The following is a 16579-nucleotide window of genomic DNA, read 5'->3' as shown; positions in this document are numbered from 1 at the left end:
CACTATTTTACAGTAGAGTGTGTGCTGTTGCAGTGGGAAGAAAGAATTCTACAGCTAGGTGTATAACTGCTTAATTGAGCCTATATATAGTGTTGCTGATTGGCTTGCATTTTCAGCCACTGGTATAGTTGACCACTCAACTTTGCAAAAGCAGCATTATAATATATTGGTTTTGAACTTTGACCAAAGACTGTTCACAGAAAGAAAGCTTAAATCTGCCTTGTAAATGGCCATATGTTGATGTGTAGCAAAACTGTTTTCTAAATTAGAAGATAATCTTTTCTTTCAAGCTGCTGATATGCCACAAACCTTTTGTTAACCCATTAGGTGGAGTAGCATTTTCTCTGCTCTGTCTGCTAGTAATTTTTGTGGAATCAAAAGAAAAGCCCTGCTGGATCAGAGCAAAGATCTATTTGGTCCAATATCTTATATCCCACAGTGGCCAAACTTTGTGAAGCACTCAATTGGGACTGCAGGGATTGTATCCAATATTAGTTCTACTTAGAATAGGCCCAGTGAAATGATGGGACTTTGGATACAGGCATTGGATATAATCCTTTCCTGCTGCTGTTCCCCAATGACTGGTATTCAGAGGTATCAATGCATCTGATCCTGGAGGTAGTAATATAGCCATCATGACTAGTAGCCATTCCTATTTGTTGGGCTGTGTTAAACTATTTGAATGAGAGTGTATGTTTGATTGAAAGCCAAAAATAATTGCCCTGAACTTATTCTGAAAGGAGGCACTTCTTCTGAAGCGCGCTCTCTCTCTCTTTCTGTGTGTGTGTGTGTGTGTGTACACAAGCAAGTCTTGTATATAGTTTAATAAGACTGATTAAAGTAAACCCATATTTCCACAAACAATTCAGCTGGAAGACCTGGCTAAGCTTAGTTTAGTATATTCATGGTTGTGGCACGATACCCGTTCCTTTCCTGCTTTGACTTGTCATGCCAACATTATGACTATTTTTAAAATCTGGGCAAGCTATAATAAGTTGTAAATGGCACTTTAGCTATATTTGTCACTGCCTAGCTTTGCTAAATTCAAATGCAGCTAGGCTTACAGTTTGTATGGGGCTTTACATTTTCTGTGTGCCTGGGGACAATGCATTATTGAAAACATTTTCTATATATTGGCTCTATTATTCCATCTCAATAATGCTACTTGACTCACTAATGTTTCCTTATAAATATACACTGAATGAGATTGCTATTGCAACATCAAATTGAACAAAGCAACTGCAATCCTACCAAGGATATTATTTATGGTATTATGAACAAGTTAGTCTAGCGGAGCTAGACAGCACCTAATATGTAATTTAGATGGCTTTGAGAAGGAAATATATATAAAATAGTCCAGTGACACATCTTCTAAAATTTAAATGATGTAACTATATTTTCTTTTCTACCCATCACTGCTAGAGATGAGGAGGCCCAGAAAAAAATGGGGGAGAATGTTTTTTCCCCCTTCTTTTCCAAGGACCTTTTTCTGAAAAATTGAAAAAAAAATGATTATGACATTTCTTTTAGAATGATGAATAAAATGTTTAAGACAGGGTGTTCGTATATTGCAACCTGGCCTTGATTCCTCCAAAATGATTTCTAAAAACTATATAAAGGTGACATTTATGTAAAACTAGAGATGTAAAATTTCTAGAAATTTTGAAGCTATGGGGGAGAAATGTTTGTTTAATCCTCTCTGTAAGATACTGAACATAGCTATTTCTTCCATTCCTTATTAAAATTACTGATCTTGTCTCTTTCTTACTGTTAGACATTTAGGGATGCTCCAGGTCATGCTCAGTTTCCCAATATATGATTAGGGTCACATATATATGTAAACAGAATTTGCATTCTTGACAGTTTGGATTCTGTTTTATATGCCCAACCTCCCTGCATCGGCTAGTGAAAAAACTGCAATGACAGTGTGTCGGGTTTTCCTTGCTAGCACTAGCAAGCTACCTTATTTATCTCTCATCAGTGATAGGACTTGTGTTTGTGTGAACTCATGAGTATATGCATATGCACAAGCATGCATGTGCAGCCCCTTGGTGCCACCTGATGTGGCCCTTGGGGCCAAAAATGTTGTGCACCCCTGTTCTCTACAGACTTGTGTTTCTGAGCTTGTTCTGGTTAGATTCTGTACCCATCAATGAATGTAGTTCTAAAACCATCATGTGAGAGAAGCACCGTAGGTTATCCCACCTCGACCACACATGCGATGGAACAACGTGAGTGTTACCCACCATTTTTTAAAAGCCTTACGGCTACAGTTTGTAATAAACTTCCCAATAAGACCTCACTGTTGGGGAATGCTGCTTTACCTATAAAACCTTTAACCCAAAATGAACCCTCTATACCTAAAATAAACTGAGTAGCCTGGTGCCTATGACATAGGTGTGGGATTGACACCACCACTGCAGACAACCTTTCAAAATAAACAAATTATGATATTTATTAAGGGAATTTATTTACAAAAAAAGGAATAAAATAGCACTCTTCTAATAATAGGTTGAGACAAATTAAAGGTTCTGACATTAAATGTTTGGTACCATGACCAATAGGTAAGAGAGTCTTCCCCAGCTAAATAAATTCTCAATAGCTTTTTCTTCAGATGAGATTTCCCTAAACTCCAGCCCAGCCAATTCCTCACAATCAGGAACGGATACTGTACACCGGTCTTCCAGCAACAGCTTGTCCTGCTTCTTCAGGCTTCTAGGATGATTCAGATGTTTCAGGGACTATTTCCTGAATTTCCCTCTGGTCAGATATAAATTAAAAACCCAAAATGTAATATATATAACTTGGTTTGCTCATAAAATTATTGTGTTCGGTATATTATATTTAGAAATACAGTTCATTCAGACAATAATTACACATGTACTAAATGAGCTTACTTTTAAATTTAATTGTAATAACATTATGAGCAATCCACGTTATACATAAAATATATTACATTCCTAAAGCTGCAAAGTGATTTTATATCTTTAAAAAGAAGTACAAAAATAAGTCTTGCATATTTTTCAATGTTTTCCCAAATGTCCATTTTTTCTTAATCTCCCCCTGCCCACCCCAGAAAAAAGCTATTCCCCCCCACCCCCGGCGTCAGAATTTCTGGAAGTTTAACATCTCTAGTCACCACCCCACCCCGATTATCTCAGCATCTAATTTTGTTTTCTCGTGATACAGTTCTTGTAGTCATATGTTTATATATAGTTGTTTAAGATAAGCTTAAGGTCAGATGCAAAATAACTAGCTTGTACTACCTTTTAAATCAGGCGTCTAAAAAGTGTCTCAATTCATGCAAGAAAAACATGTTAAATGAATTTGAAAAGATTAGATTGGAATTGCCTGAAATTCTATTAAGCCATACTGCATGGACGTGCTGGGAATATAAATACAATTACTGTAAATTTGTACAAACTGATTTGTTGCATTACCTTGCTAATCTAACATACGGTACTTTTTGTGTCCATATTGCAGACGGCAACTCCAAACTAACATGGCAGTCAGACTGTGTGATGTGGCTTCTCTGCTTAGAAGTGGTTCGTGGGCAGCAGAGCCTTGGACTGGGGTCTGTGGGATTTTTCTTAAATTCTGTAGGCTATTTTTAACATGTTATAGTAGTGCTGAGGCCATACCAAGCACTTTAAATTATATCTGGATTAATTTTGTACACTTTCTATGTTTTGGTGTAGGAAATTAGACTGTATCCCTGGTTTGGGGCAGGATTCAGGGCATCCTCTAAACTTGTAAATATATATGTGATTTCATCTAATACCAACTACCTTCCTTCACAGTAACTTGAGTTATCTGTTTGCTCTAATACAATATATTTATATTGTTTTTAAAAAAGAGCAGAGCTTATATTAAAGTTGCTTTGGTATGGTCTGAATGCTGAATAACAGTAACTTTGGAAAATTTATGTTGTGTATTTTTTTGGTTACTAATGAAATTATAGCATTGCATTCAAATCATAAATTACTTGGCCAGAAAAAAGTAACGTTCAGGAGCTATTGAACAACTTGATTTGCATCAGGTGAACAGCTCGCTTTTGTTTGTTTATGCGTGTTTTTTTACCCTTATCAATGGGCTAGGAACTATTTGTTAAAATAAAGGATATTATTATTGCTTTATTTGGAATAGCAGGTGGTCCCGTAGCTGAAATACTGTAATTTCAGAATATATAAACTACTGCAGCTGTTCATTTGGATGTTGGTTTAGGATTTCATTCTTGCCATCAAAGCATGAAAATAAATATGCAGATATTACCCTTGACGATAAAATCAAAATCAAATACTTAAAACATTTCTAGAAAGTTTCAGTCCCACCAGTTATGGGACTGGTGGTCCACCAGTTCTGCCAGGTATAGTAGGAACATTTGAATAGGGATCTGCTTAAATGCTTCTTGGCCAGCTCGTGCATGGACAATTCAGTTTTGTTTTGAAGTTGTAGGAAGAGGTTAATGTCTAAGCATTTTCTGGATTAATTGAAAGGATTGCTCATCAAAAGATGTGTATTTCTTAAAATAAATATTGAAGGAGGTTTTGCTTTTTTCTGGAACCCAGTCTTCTCTTGGGTAATCCATAATCGTCCCTTCCTCAAGGGTAATATTTATAATCTACCAGTACCGACTTACTCTCATTTTCTTCAAGATACTTTGTCAAACTTCCATAGATTGAAAACATGGCTTACCAAAAGGCCAGTTGCTGACTTTGAGACTGACATCCTTGTTTGAGCTTAGAGTAGAGAGCATTTTTATTGACACAATATGGTGCATTAAAGTAGTTCTTGAGATCTGGGTTGTGTTCTGTATTGGCAGATTTGATTAAAATTTATATTCTCAGGTTCTTACATGAAGACTATCACAAGTAGCAAATAGGCATTGCATTCTGCAGTAGCCAGCCGCTACCATGTAGTAGCAGACTTGAAATTATTTTTTGCATTTAGAAACACACCTTTGTTTAAAATAGCCAAGTATTTCACTCAGATGTTTCAAATGAGGAGCCCCAATTCTCCTGGCAGATAATCCTTTAGATCAGTTCAGTTTAACTAGACATGCAGATAAGCAGATCTGCATGCACTACTCTGGGGGTATTGGGAGGAAGGAGTAATAGATTTCAAAGTAGGTGCATATTAATTGGTGATAAAGTTTTCCTATCTTAGAATTAGTAGCAAAGAAGGGCTCACATGGTCATTTCAGTACTGCTTTATCCGTATCAATTGCAAAATTTTGAACGGAAAATTGTATTTTCCCAGCAATATGAACAAATGTGGCCAACCCACTTCAATACTGGAAAAGTAACCAAAACAGTACATTGTTTTAATAATGCATTTTCATGAAGTCTATTGTTGATTGTCATTTTCAATTGACACTTTCCAGATGCAACATTAGTTGAACCATTCTGAAGCTTTATCTGAATTTAGTATTTACACAGTTAAATCTTAGGATTTACTGAAATATCTTAGTACTGGCTTAGAAAAATATTGCTAACTCCTCCTATCAGCAAAAGCTTCTGGGATTTCTGCCACCCCCACCCGACTTGGAAAATCTTTCAGTGAAACCTTTGTATGTTCAAATCTTCTAAATGGTTTTCATTACTAGAGAATTAAAATGGTTTTGTTTTTATTGTAGAACCGTAATTGCAGCCCTGACAATTGGGCACTCTTGCATAGTGACAAAGCTTTAAATTCTTGGTTAGAATATCTAATAGATTCTGAAATATGAATTCTGACAGTTCCCATTTTCTCTGTTTTTAGCAGGTAATTGCTGCCATGGAAACACAACTGTCTAATGGGCCAACTTGCAATAACACAGCCAATGGTCCTACTACCATAAACAACAACTGCTCATCACCAGTTGATTCTGGGAACACAGAGGACAGCAAAACCAATTTAATAGTCAACTATCTTCCTCAGAATATGACACAAGAAGAGCTCAAAAGTCTGTTTGGGAGCATTGGTGAGATAGAATCCTGCAAACTTGTAAGAGACAAAATAACAGGTATGTAAACACGACGGATTTGCACATGCACGTAGCACATGGATGTTACTATTTAAACGGTTTGAATAGCATTACTTGTGACTGACAGACAAAAAGTGTGGTGTTGGTTTGGAAGATGGATTAGCATGTATCTAATCTGTAATGTGAGAAATAAAAGGCTTAACAAGGTCTTCAAATAATAGCTTGAGGAGCTTTCAAATGCTTTTGGAAAAGAATATTTAATTGCAAAGACAACATACCCATTCAGCTGTCTCCTAAGAATTGTTGATTTTCACAGAGGAAAATGAAATCTCAACAGATTCTAAAACTGCCTACTTGTAACTGCGGGTGAATGAAAAATATACAAATGTGAGGTTGTCCTCTATCTCTGTCAGTATTGTCTTGAAATCCACATTAAATTTGCTGACAAAAAAGATCAAAACAGGTATTCTTACACTGCAATCCTATACATGGCCACTTAGAAGTATATCACATTGAGTTCAGTGGACCTTACTCCCAAGTTAGTGGGCATAGGATTGCAGCCTTAGAGAACTTCAAAATTTGCTGTAGCATATCCCTTCCTCATTTGTAACGAAGTGCAGATGACAAAGCTGTAGAGTGGGAAATAATAGAGTGGGAAATAATTTTATTTAAGAAAAAAAAGTATATTAAAATAATTTTTTAAATAAATTTCTTAAATAAAACTTGTATAATGAAATGGAATTTAAGAATACCGAGTATTCAAACTGTTTCCATATGCACATGGCAGGAGAAGGATTTGTTGCTGTTCAGTAAGCCGCATGTAACCTTGTAACTGTTTTCTGCTCATAGGAATAGAGTATTCATGTGAACAGCACAATGTGAAGACAGAAATTCACAGATCTCAATCTCAAATGAGATCTCTCAATCTCATAGTTCAAAGCATTGAATCCAGGTCTGGGTTGTGATTTGTTTGTGGGTCACCCATTGCTGCAAAGCCTCTATGCATCTTGGTTTTTTACCATTTTTACAAACCCTGTGTTAGGCTACCCAGAGCGAGTATGTCCTTCTTGACATGGTTTTAAGGTTCTGCATTTGCATTATCCTCTTGGCAGCATCTTAGTATTGCATTTCATCTTGTCCCCTCTTTGTTTCCATTCATTACCCAGTTCAAAACTTGGCTGCCATATTGACACTTGGATCTTGGCAACTCTACTGAGCTTTTATTTATTTTATGTATTTATTTGATTTATATCCTGCTTCCTACCAAAAAATGGCACTCAAGGTGGCTTACAAAACAATTTAAAATAGATTAAAACAATAAAACATATTAAAATACAATAAAAGCATAACAATTGCAGAATAAAAACAGTACACAGATCCACTTACAGGCCAAAGGCCTTTTTGAATGAACCCGTCTTTGCCTGCTGTTGGAAGGATAGCATAGAGGGAATGAACCTAGCCTCCCATAGGAGGGAGTTCCACAGCCTGAGGAGTGGCTGCCAAAAAGGTTCTTTATCGCATCACCACCAAACGCCCCTCTGATAGCGGCAGTCTCGAATTAAGGGCCTCCAGGCCCTTGTCCATCTTAAGAACAAGGCAGGCTTGTATGGGAGAAGGTAGTCTCGTCTCAAGCCATATAGGGCTTTATAGGTCATAACCAGCACCCTGTTTTCAGCCTGGAAACAGACTGGTAGCCAGTGAAGCTGCTGAAACAAGGGAATCACATGCTGCCTGTACTCTACCCCCTTTTTAGAGTGGGACATCCCGCATAGAAGGCCAAAAGACTGGGATTATCAAAGAGATGATCCTTACAGCCAGCATCAGTACTTCCCACAAGAGGGACCTTCGGATTGGGCACCCCCTCGATATCGATCTCAACCAACACCTACAGTTTTGAGGCATCCTGAACCCCAGGAGACGTTTCTTGCCCCTTCTGCAGTTACCAGATAGCTGTGCAGCTCGGTGACTCCTCAAACGCCTCCACCTCACCTGCTGTGCAGGCAGCATGAACTGCTCCCACCCTTGGCCGCTGCAGTGTCCACAGGACCAGGTTACTGAGCAGACTGTCTTACCGCTACCTTCAGAAAGGTCGCCACTATCAGGCACAGAGGGCTATGAGTCTGATTCCACATCTCTATCATCCTAACAGCCCTCCTTATCATCTCCTGACATTGCTGTTGGGTCTTGTCAGGGTGGACACTGAGCCCATAGAATCCCAGAGTAGTTCTGATTCTGAGGAACAGCAGTCGCTCCTGGGAGAGGAACGCGCTCCGCTTTCCCAGGGCCACAGCTGGCAGAGGTTCCTCCCACCAGCATTCCTAGACTTGAAAGCAGTCCAGGGAGTGACCGAGCAGAGATAGCAGACTTAGTAGATGCGCGACGCAGACGCAGAGAGCGGCGCCAGATGGAGGGCACGGAAAGGAGGCGTAATGCCAGGTTGGCGCACAAACAACGGCTGCGCCCAGAGGCTCCAAGGGAAAAGGGGAGGGACTCTCCCTAGTCCTTAAGTTCAGGGGTCTGCCAGTGATTCCCTTTCAAACGGGGACCAACTGTTCCAATGTAGGGCATAGGTACTGTGCTGCTCAGATCTAGTTGCAATCAGTATAGTTGCTAAGTTGTAAAAGAAGAATAAAGCTTTGAAAGGAATTCCTTTGTCTGTGTCTGGACTTGGCTACTGGATTAGACTGAGAGAGGCCTCCGAGGAGCTCTTGACAGGTCTCAAGACGAGATTTCACCTTCGGAGAATCTTGGACAATTCTCAGACAAAATCATGACAATAGCTCAATCATTGGGACTCGCTACCCAACAAGCTCCCCCTACGGTACAAGACCCAGTTTTTGATGCCATCAACATAGTTGCAACCAGATTGGTAGCGATCCCACTTTTACCCACCCTGCGGGTTATGATCAATTGTAGAAGGCCTCCTTCACCATGCCTCCCATGTCCAAGTGACTGGAGGGAATGTACAGGTGCAGGAGGTGGATGCTGAATACCTATTTAACCACCCTTCCCCAAATTTGATTGTGGTCAGAGTAGCCCAAGGAAGTCCCGCAGGGCTCACTCTTCACCATTGGATAAGGAAGGCTGGCGATTTGACTTCCCGGGAAGGAGAATGTATTCATCTGCTGCACGTGGCCTTAAAGTTTTCAACTACCAAGCCGCTATATCTGGTTATCAGTAGTTCCTTTGGGACAAGGTAGGGGAGGTATTTGAGCATTTCCCTGAGGACAAAAAAGGCGTAGCCCACGCGCTCCAGAACGAGGCAATGCGGCTTTCCAGGCAACAGAAACACATCTTGACACACCAGGTAGAATGTGATGCTAAACTCCTTGTTAGCTCCATTGCACTCTGGTGACACATGTGGCTTAGATGAGCGAGGCACTCTCAGGAAGCTCCCGAATAGAGGACCTCCCCTTTGACAGCCAGTATTTATTCAATGCCAAAAAAGATGAAGTGTTGGACTCAGTTCAAAAAACTAGAACCATGGCATGCAAAATGGGTTTTCAACTGCAGCCTCTAGCTCCAAGACAATGCCACTGGTTTTGACCATCAACAGTCTAGTACCGGCTTCCAGCCACAAACGCCCCCCATGACACTAGCCCATCCAGCCGAAGAAGCCATATTCAACATTGAAATACTGTTCCTTCCACCAAAAGGGTAGCAGAGGAAATAGACAGCATCTTTGACTGTCTCCCTCTTTCTCTTCGGCACTATTATGTCCCAATTCCTCTCCACCTGGACCAACATCGCCATGGACTCCTGGGTGCTTTCCATCGTATGGAGGGGTTACAGTATTGAATGTGATACCCTCCCTCCCTCTCGGTACCGTACAAGTAGTGGCTCCATCACCCTTTCCTCACCAAGAAATCACGATGCTTCTCAAGAAAGAAGCCATTGTGCCTGCCCAACACTCCCATGTTAGTGACGGTTTCTACTCGAGATACTTCACAGTACCAAAGAAGGACGGATGGCTCTGGCTGATCTTGAACCTCCGAGAGCTGAACTTGTACATACCACCCAGGAAATTCCTCATCATCTCCCTGTTATCTGTGCTACCTCTCATCTCCTGAGGAGATTGGTTTGCTTCTATCCACCTCAAAGATGTGTATTTTCACGTTGCCATAGAGGAATTACATCAGAGTTACCTGCGCTTTGCCATCGGTACCGATGCCTACTGGTTCAGAGCACTAACCTTCGGACTCGCCACTGCTTCAAGGGTATTCACCAATCCATGGCAGTGGTCTGCTCCCACCTGTGGCTGCAAGGTGTTGACGTATATACATAGACAACTGGCTCTTGGTGGGTGGCATCTCCTTCAGTTGATAGAGCTAACTTGCAATGCCTGGTCCTCCAGTTCCTGGGACTTTGCATCAACGAGGAGAAGTCTAATCTGCAGCCCACTGAAAGACTTCCATTTATTTGGGCATTACTGGACTCCAGTTCAGGTCGAGCATTTCTACCCCCCAATCACATGGAGGTGCTGGTTTCTTTGGCAGTGGAACTCTCTCTCCGCAAGTACATGACGACATTCAAACTTCAGAGCTTGTTGAGCCTTGTGGCAGCAATGACATATGTCTTCCATTACTTCTGGTTACATATGAGACCACTACAGAATTGGCTCATACCCAACTTTGATACTGAGTGGGATGTTCACTAAACCACGCTACAGATTCCACCAGATATCAGGACTTCTAGTTAGTGGGGCACAATACTGACCAACCTCAATTGAGGGATTCCATTCCTCCAACCCTCTCCGGCCAGAGTAGTCACTACAGATGCGTCACTCTTGGGATGGGGAGCCCACTGTTGGAGTCTCATGTTCCATGGGCACTGGTTGGTTGAGGAAGCCAGGCAGCATGTCAACATCCTGGAGCTCTGAGCAGTGTACAAAGCTCTTCGAGCATTTTGAGTTGGACTTGGTGGGTAGGCTAGTCCAGGTCGTTTTAGACAACACAACCTAAACCTTGTTGTGTTCGTTAACAAGCAGGGTGGTATCAGGTTGCTTCCACTCCTCGCCCTGACACTTGAAATCTCTTGCTGGTGAATGCCCTGTCTGATCAGAGTTGTCGTGATTCATGTCACTGGAACTGAAAACATTTTGGCTGACCAACTCAGTTGGATCAAACTTACTTCCCACAAGTGGGAGATGGACATGTTGGTCCCGAGGTCGTTATTTCGGCACTGGGGTATGCTGGAGGTAGACCTGTTTGCCATGAAGGACAATACCATTTGCCCAAAGTTTTGCAGTTGAGCAGGCCACGGCACGGGAACTATGGGCGATGTCTTCCTTTCACAGTGGACAGGGGCAGTGTTTTACCTCTTCCCACCATTTCCACTGATTATGAATGTCCTGGCAAAAATTGCGACAGATGGTAACGGGTGTGTCTTTGTAACTCTGTGGTGGCCCTGTCAGACTTGGTTTGCCCTGCTGCTCAGGATAGCACAAGGTAAATACTATCATCTCTCATCACATTCGTCCCTGCTTACCAGGGAGAACAGTCGAATCCGGCACCCTGACTTACTGACTCTACGAGTCTACGCCTTACAGCATGGAAGATCAGGTGACAGAGACTGAACTGGTTCCAATATCAGTTCACAGAATCCTCGAAGCTGCTCATAAGCCATCTACCCAGCATTCTTATGCAAAGAAATGGACTGCTTTCCCTTGGTTTGTCTGAGCTGAGGGGTTTTACCCAGCTTGGTGCTCCTTTAACCAAGTTCTCCAGTTTCTCCTCTCCCTCTTCGAGAAAGGAATCAAACTGTCATCTCTAAGAGTTTATCTCTCTGCTATCTCTGCATTTCATCCTCTTGTGGGGTTTTTTTTGCATCCGTCAGCGAAGAGATTCCTCAAGGGGGTCAGGAATCTGGCACCACCAGTTCGCTCTGTGGAACCGAGCTGCAGCCTTTCTGTGGTGCGAAGGGCACTCTCATCCGAACCGTTTGAACCACTGGCGACTTGTGCCTCCTTTCCTGGGAAGTGGCATTTTTGGTGGCCGTTACTTCTGCATGCCATGCCAGTGAACTTTGTGTACTTAGAGTAGACCAGCCCTACCTTATCTTTCACTGAGATATAGTGGTCCTCAGGCCCAACCCCTCTTTTTTGCCTAAAGTAGTGTCAGATCTTCATTTAAACCAGGACATTATGTTGCCTGCATTCTTTGCCTATCTGTCAGCACCTTTGGAGTCGACCATGCACATGCTCAGTGTTCGACATGCTTTGGCCTATTACAAATCGAGGACCGATCAGCCTTGCCTGTTTGTTTGCTGTGGTGGCCACTGTAAAGGTCAACTGCTTTCGACTCAGTGTATCACATTCTCAGGACCATCAAGCTGATGTATGAGCTGGCTGGGCTTGAATTGTCTTCCCCAGTCCGAGCTCATTCTACTTGTGCGCTATCGACGTCGGTTGCATTCGACAGCGGGATTGCCATCCCTGAACTGTGCTGTGCAACAACCTGGTCGACACCATCCACCTTCGTTCATCACTATAGACTGGATGTTCAAGCTAGAGCTGACTGTGCTTTGGTTGTGCTGCCCTTTCCTCTGTGTTGTAATGGGACACCGACTCACCACCTTCTAAGTTAGCTTTCTGCTCGCCCATTTATGTGATGCACAGAGACCATGAAGAAGAATGGCAGGTTGCTACCTATAACTGTAGTTTTTCGAGCGGTCATCTGTGTATTCACACAACCAACCTGCCATCCCCTCTTCAGTGTCCTACTTGAGTTGGATGTTGCGTACTGAAGGTATTCTTGGTTCTGAGGCTACAACATTGCTCTCAAGGGACCAAGGGAATATGTAGGAAACCGCTAGGGACATGTGCACTGGGACAGTGGGGAACAGGTTCCTGCCAAAACTCAGCTATAGAAGTTTCCCGAATCAAGGCTCTGTGTAGGCACATAGCCTATATGTGTGAATGCACAGATGGCCACTTGAAGAACTACAGTTACAGGTAGCAACCTGTCTTATTTCTATCAGATGCCAGTGCAAAATAATAAATCATCCTGTTATGTCCTCCTCATAAAGTGAAAATAGCAGTGATGTAGCTAGTAAGCTCCTCACTGCCTCCTGGACTCAGCCATTGAGCTATCTTGCTGACTACTACCTCTTGGCCTGTGCAGGAGGCACAGTCTTAATGTGTTGTTGTAGTTCTAGTTGCTATAGCATAATAGCAAATTGTGAGATGGGAAATCCCTGGTTAAAGTCTCCCTTCCACCACAAATTAGCCAGGATGCCTTACGGCAAGGGTGGGCAACTTGAGGCCCTTTATCTTCTTCAATTCTTCTCTCATCAGCCCTAGCTAACGTGGCCAGTGGTGAGGCATCATGGTAGTTGTAGGCCAAAACATCTAGAGGACCCGATGTTGCCCACCCGTGCCTTACGATAGGTCACTATTCTCTCATCCTCAGGTGCCTTCTCCCCTAACTGTCTAACCAATCAGATGCTTTTACACAATATGTCTCATCAGTTGCTACCTTCCACCTGGGATGTAGGCAGTAGCAATCAGCCAAGGCTGGAGCCTGAGATCTTTTGTGGAAAGCCTGGGTGCTTCATTCTGACACCGAGCAGTTGTACAGCGGCTGTGAGAGTGAAAAGAGATCAGTGCAAGAGGACATGCTGCCCAGAGCAGTGGGGGAGGGGACTGGGAAGCCCGGAGGGAGGTTGCCTGGATTCATGTGAGTGCTAGTGGTGGTGTTGGCAGAGAGAGAAGCTGCTGTCAACGTTGACGTAACATCTCATTCCTCCCCCCCTCCCGCCTCTGGGCTCACCAGGTGGGCAGTGGGGAGGCCCCTCCAAGGAACAACCTGTGGCACGGGTAATTAAAGTAATCTTGGTCACGTGACTGGCACGCGTGTGGGTAGAAGAAACAACCGATGCTGCATTATTTCATCTCCTGATCGTCTGAACACCCCCAGTTTGTGAGTGAAAAGTACATTTTAAGGGGGTGGCAGGAAAAAGGGTTTGGAGTTTTGAGAAGTGCTTAAGAAAATTGCAGTACTTAGTTAAATTGAAGCCCCATCCTAGAGGAGTAAAAGAATTGGAGAACAGTTCCATATTATGTTTTCTTTCTCTTTGCAATTCATGCATCGTGAGCAGGAAAGTGCTACTGCACTCATGTTCTGCTAGTGGTTTTTCCATAGGCATCTGGTTGGCCACTGTGGGAATCGAATGCTGGATTATATGGGCCTTTGGTCTGATCCAGCCGGGCTCATGTTCGTATACAATCCCACACATATCTATACATAAGTAAGTCTCATTGAGTTTATTGGGGCTTACTTCCAGGCAAGTGGCTATAGGACTGCAGCCAGTATCATCATCATCATCATCACAACGTGAACTGCCCAGAAAGCTTCGGCTGTTGGGCGGTGTAGAAATGTAATAAATAAATAATTTCTGGTCGTCGAAATTGCTAAGTGCCATAAGAACCAGCTACTTAATGTGTGGCTCAGGAAAGATATTTTAATGTTCTTTTAGAAAATGGTGTTTTGACAAAATCAGCGGTGATTGTTAAACCAAAATGTTTCAGTTGGACACATGACATTGTGATCTGTGTGAGGGGGGTGGGTATGCCACCAGGAGAAGCATCTGATTTCACCAGGAGAAGCATCCAAGGTGTGGAGGGTTTGGTTTCTGCCAGGCCCGCCACTGCCTGTGTCCCCCTGAAGCTTCTTTGAGTGGGTTCATTTTTTCTACTAAAGTTGCTTTTGTGATCCCCAAAGGGAGGTTTTCTGCTCCGCCCAGCCCAGCCTAGAATATATTACATACTACTTCCAGGATGAGTACACTTGGACTCTTGCTTTTTTTTAATTGCACTCATGTCCTGCTTGTGTGCATCCCACAGGCATGTGATTGGCTACTGTGGGAACAGAATACTGGATGACATAAGTCTTGGTCTGATTCAGCACAGCTATTTTTATGTTATGTGTGGAAGGGGCAGAGGGGGTTTCTTCCCCTACTATTCGTAAAGATGCTCCCTTCATAATCTAGAGCCTACCTTTGCTGCCTAGAACGCCTCTCTTGGAAAAGCTATTTGGACTGTTAAGTAAAAGCTTGGAACTGATGACCGTGACCTCTTTCAATCTGTAACTGAAGTGGGGACTTGTTGCCACCCTGAGGAAGGGGGTGTAATTCTGAATTTGCATATATACATATAAATTAGCTTATGCAGATTTGTGTTCTATGGGCCTGTGACCTGAATCTTTTAAGTAGTTAAGAATCACCCCAGCACTAATCCACAAACCTTTTCCCCCTCACTTATTTCCTGGGTTAATTTTATACCTGAATTAATTCCTAGAAAGGAGGTTTTTCAGTGTCTCATAATAACAAGCCCTTTTATTACATCTATCCAGTCACGGAACAATCCGTGTCCTATCTGGTTCAAAATGGTTTAGTGTATAATGGTAGTAAGTGAAGATTTATCTGGGGATAATCATGATCTTACCTTGCTTCAGGCTTTACAACTGCAAGTAGTTTTTAGTGTACTTTTTCAGTTTTGCACAGTACGGTCTGTTTGCTCCCACAACAGCCCTTTGATATTGGTCTGTTACTCCTGTGTGTTTTATTTTTAAACAGATAGGGTTTCAGCCTTAGATCCCTGTCAGTATGTACTTGGGAGGTAGTCTTCTTAAACTCAATAGGCATAACTTCTGTGACTTGCCCAAGACAATACAGTGAGGCAAAGGCAGGGCTTAACTTTAGATATTGCAGTTCTAAGACCTGACACTCGTTTCACAGGGCTGGCTATTTATTTATTTAGTATTACATTTATATCCCACCTTATTTTCTCATGCAAGAAACCCAAAGTGGCCTGCATGGTGGTTCTCCTCTCCATTTTATCCTCATAACATCCCTGTTAGGCTGAGAGTCAGCGAGAGTCACCTGGTGAGTTTCATGGCCAAATGATCTAGACTAGAATGTTGGACTAGAACCCAGATCTCCCAGGTCCCAGTCCAACATGCTAATCACTATATCACACCAGTTCCCAAATAATTTATCCAAATAGGGTAAATTATTTGACAACCATAAATTGTTCCTTTGCATTTCTCTATTTAACTATTTGAACATAGTTACAATTAGGAGAAATAGCCATATTTGGATAAGGACAAGACATCATTACCCATATTGTAACTGCAGTCTTCAGTATATACTTGCTGAAATGATTTGTGGGCGGAAGTGCTGGAAAGAAGTCCTAGCTCCTGCAGTGCTATAATCCTGTTCTCTATACCTTCTATGTAATGTTCATACTCTGTGCCCAGTGTAATGACTGATGAAGGTTGATTCTAATGATGGCTCTTATCAAGATTTGAACTGACTGCACAGGCACATTCATTCATTAACATGCATTGTAAAAGTCTGCTTGCATGTTGTCATTCCATGAAATTTGGATGAGTTCCTATGGCACTGAGATTTCCTGTATTTTTCTATGATTCAAGCACATAAGGCATGAAATAAACTGCTCACATAACAAGTTCTCATACTTTTATGAAGCAAGCTGGGGTAAACTAGATAAATGTTCATTGTGATAAGGGATAGAGTCTGGCCCTTAATTAACTTTACCTTGAGCCTGCTCCCCACTAAGCTGGTCAATATGTGTCTAGGATCCCTTTTAAAACA

At 42.2% G+C, this 16579-nt stretch overlaps 1 protein-coding gene across 15 annotated transcripts in view; it reads left to right on the top strand.

Moving 5' to 3' along the window:
- The window catches only part of ELAVL2 (ELAV like RNA binding protein 2), a 168521-nt gene that overhangs the window by 77659 nt on the left and 74283 nt on the right, over positions 1-16579 (top strand). For 9 of the 15 annotated variants that reach the window (XM_084834602.1, XM_084834595.1, XM_084834600.1 and 6 more), the window contains 2 exons: positions 3484-3574; positions 5761-6004. In XM_084834602.1, the coding sequence (XP_084690728.1) occupies positions 3503-3574; positions 5761-6004 (316 nt within the window). In that variant the 5' untranslated portion in view covers positions 3484-3502. The remainder of the gene's footprint in view (positions 1-3483; positions 3575-5760; positions 6005-16579) is intronic. The other 6 variants (XM_084834607.1, XM_084834605.1, XM_084834609.1 and 3 more) reach the window with 1 other exon arrangement.

This window comes from Heloderma suspectum, chromosome 2 (assembly GCF_057233095.1).
Source record: "Heloderma suspectum isolate Gila_16-S chromosome 2, 16-S_ref, whole genome shotgun sequence".
Taxonomy (NCBI): domain Eukaryota; kingdom Metazoa; phylum Chordata; class Lepidosauria; order Squamata; family Helodermatidae; genus Heloderma; species Heloderma suspectum.
Note: the sequence above shows the minus strand (reverse complement) of the source record. Positions and strands in the feature narration are given on the sequence as shown.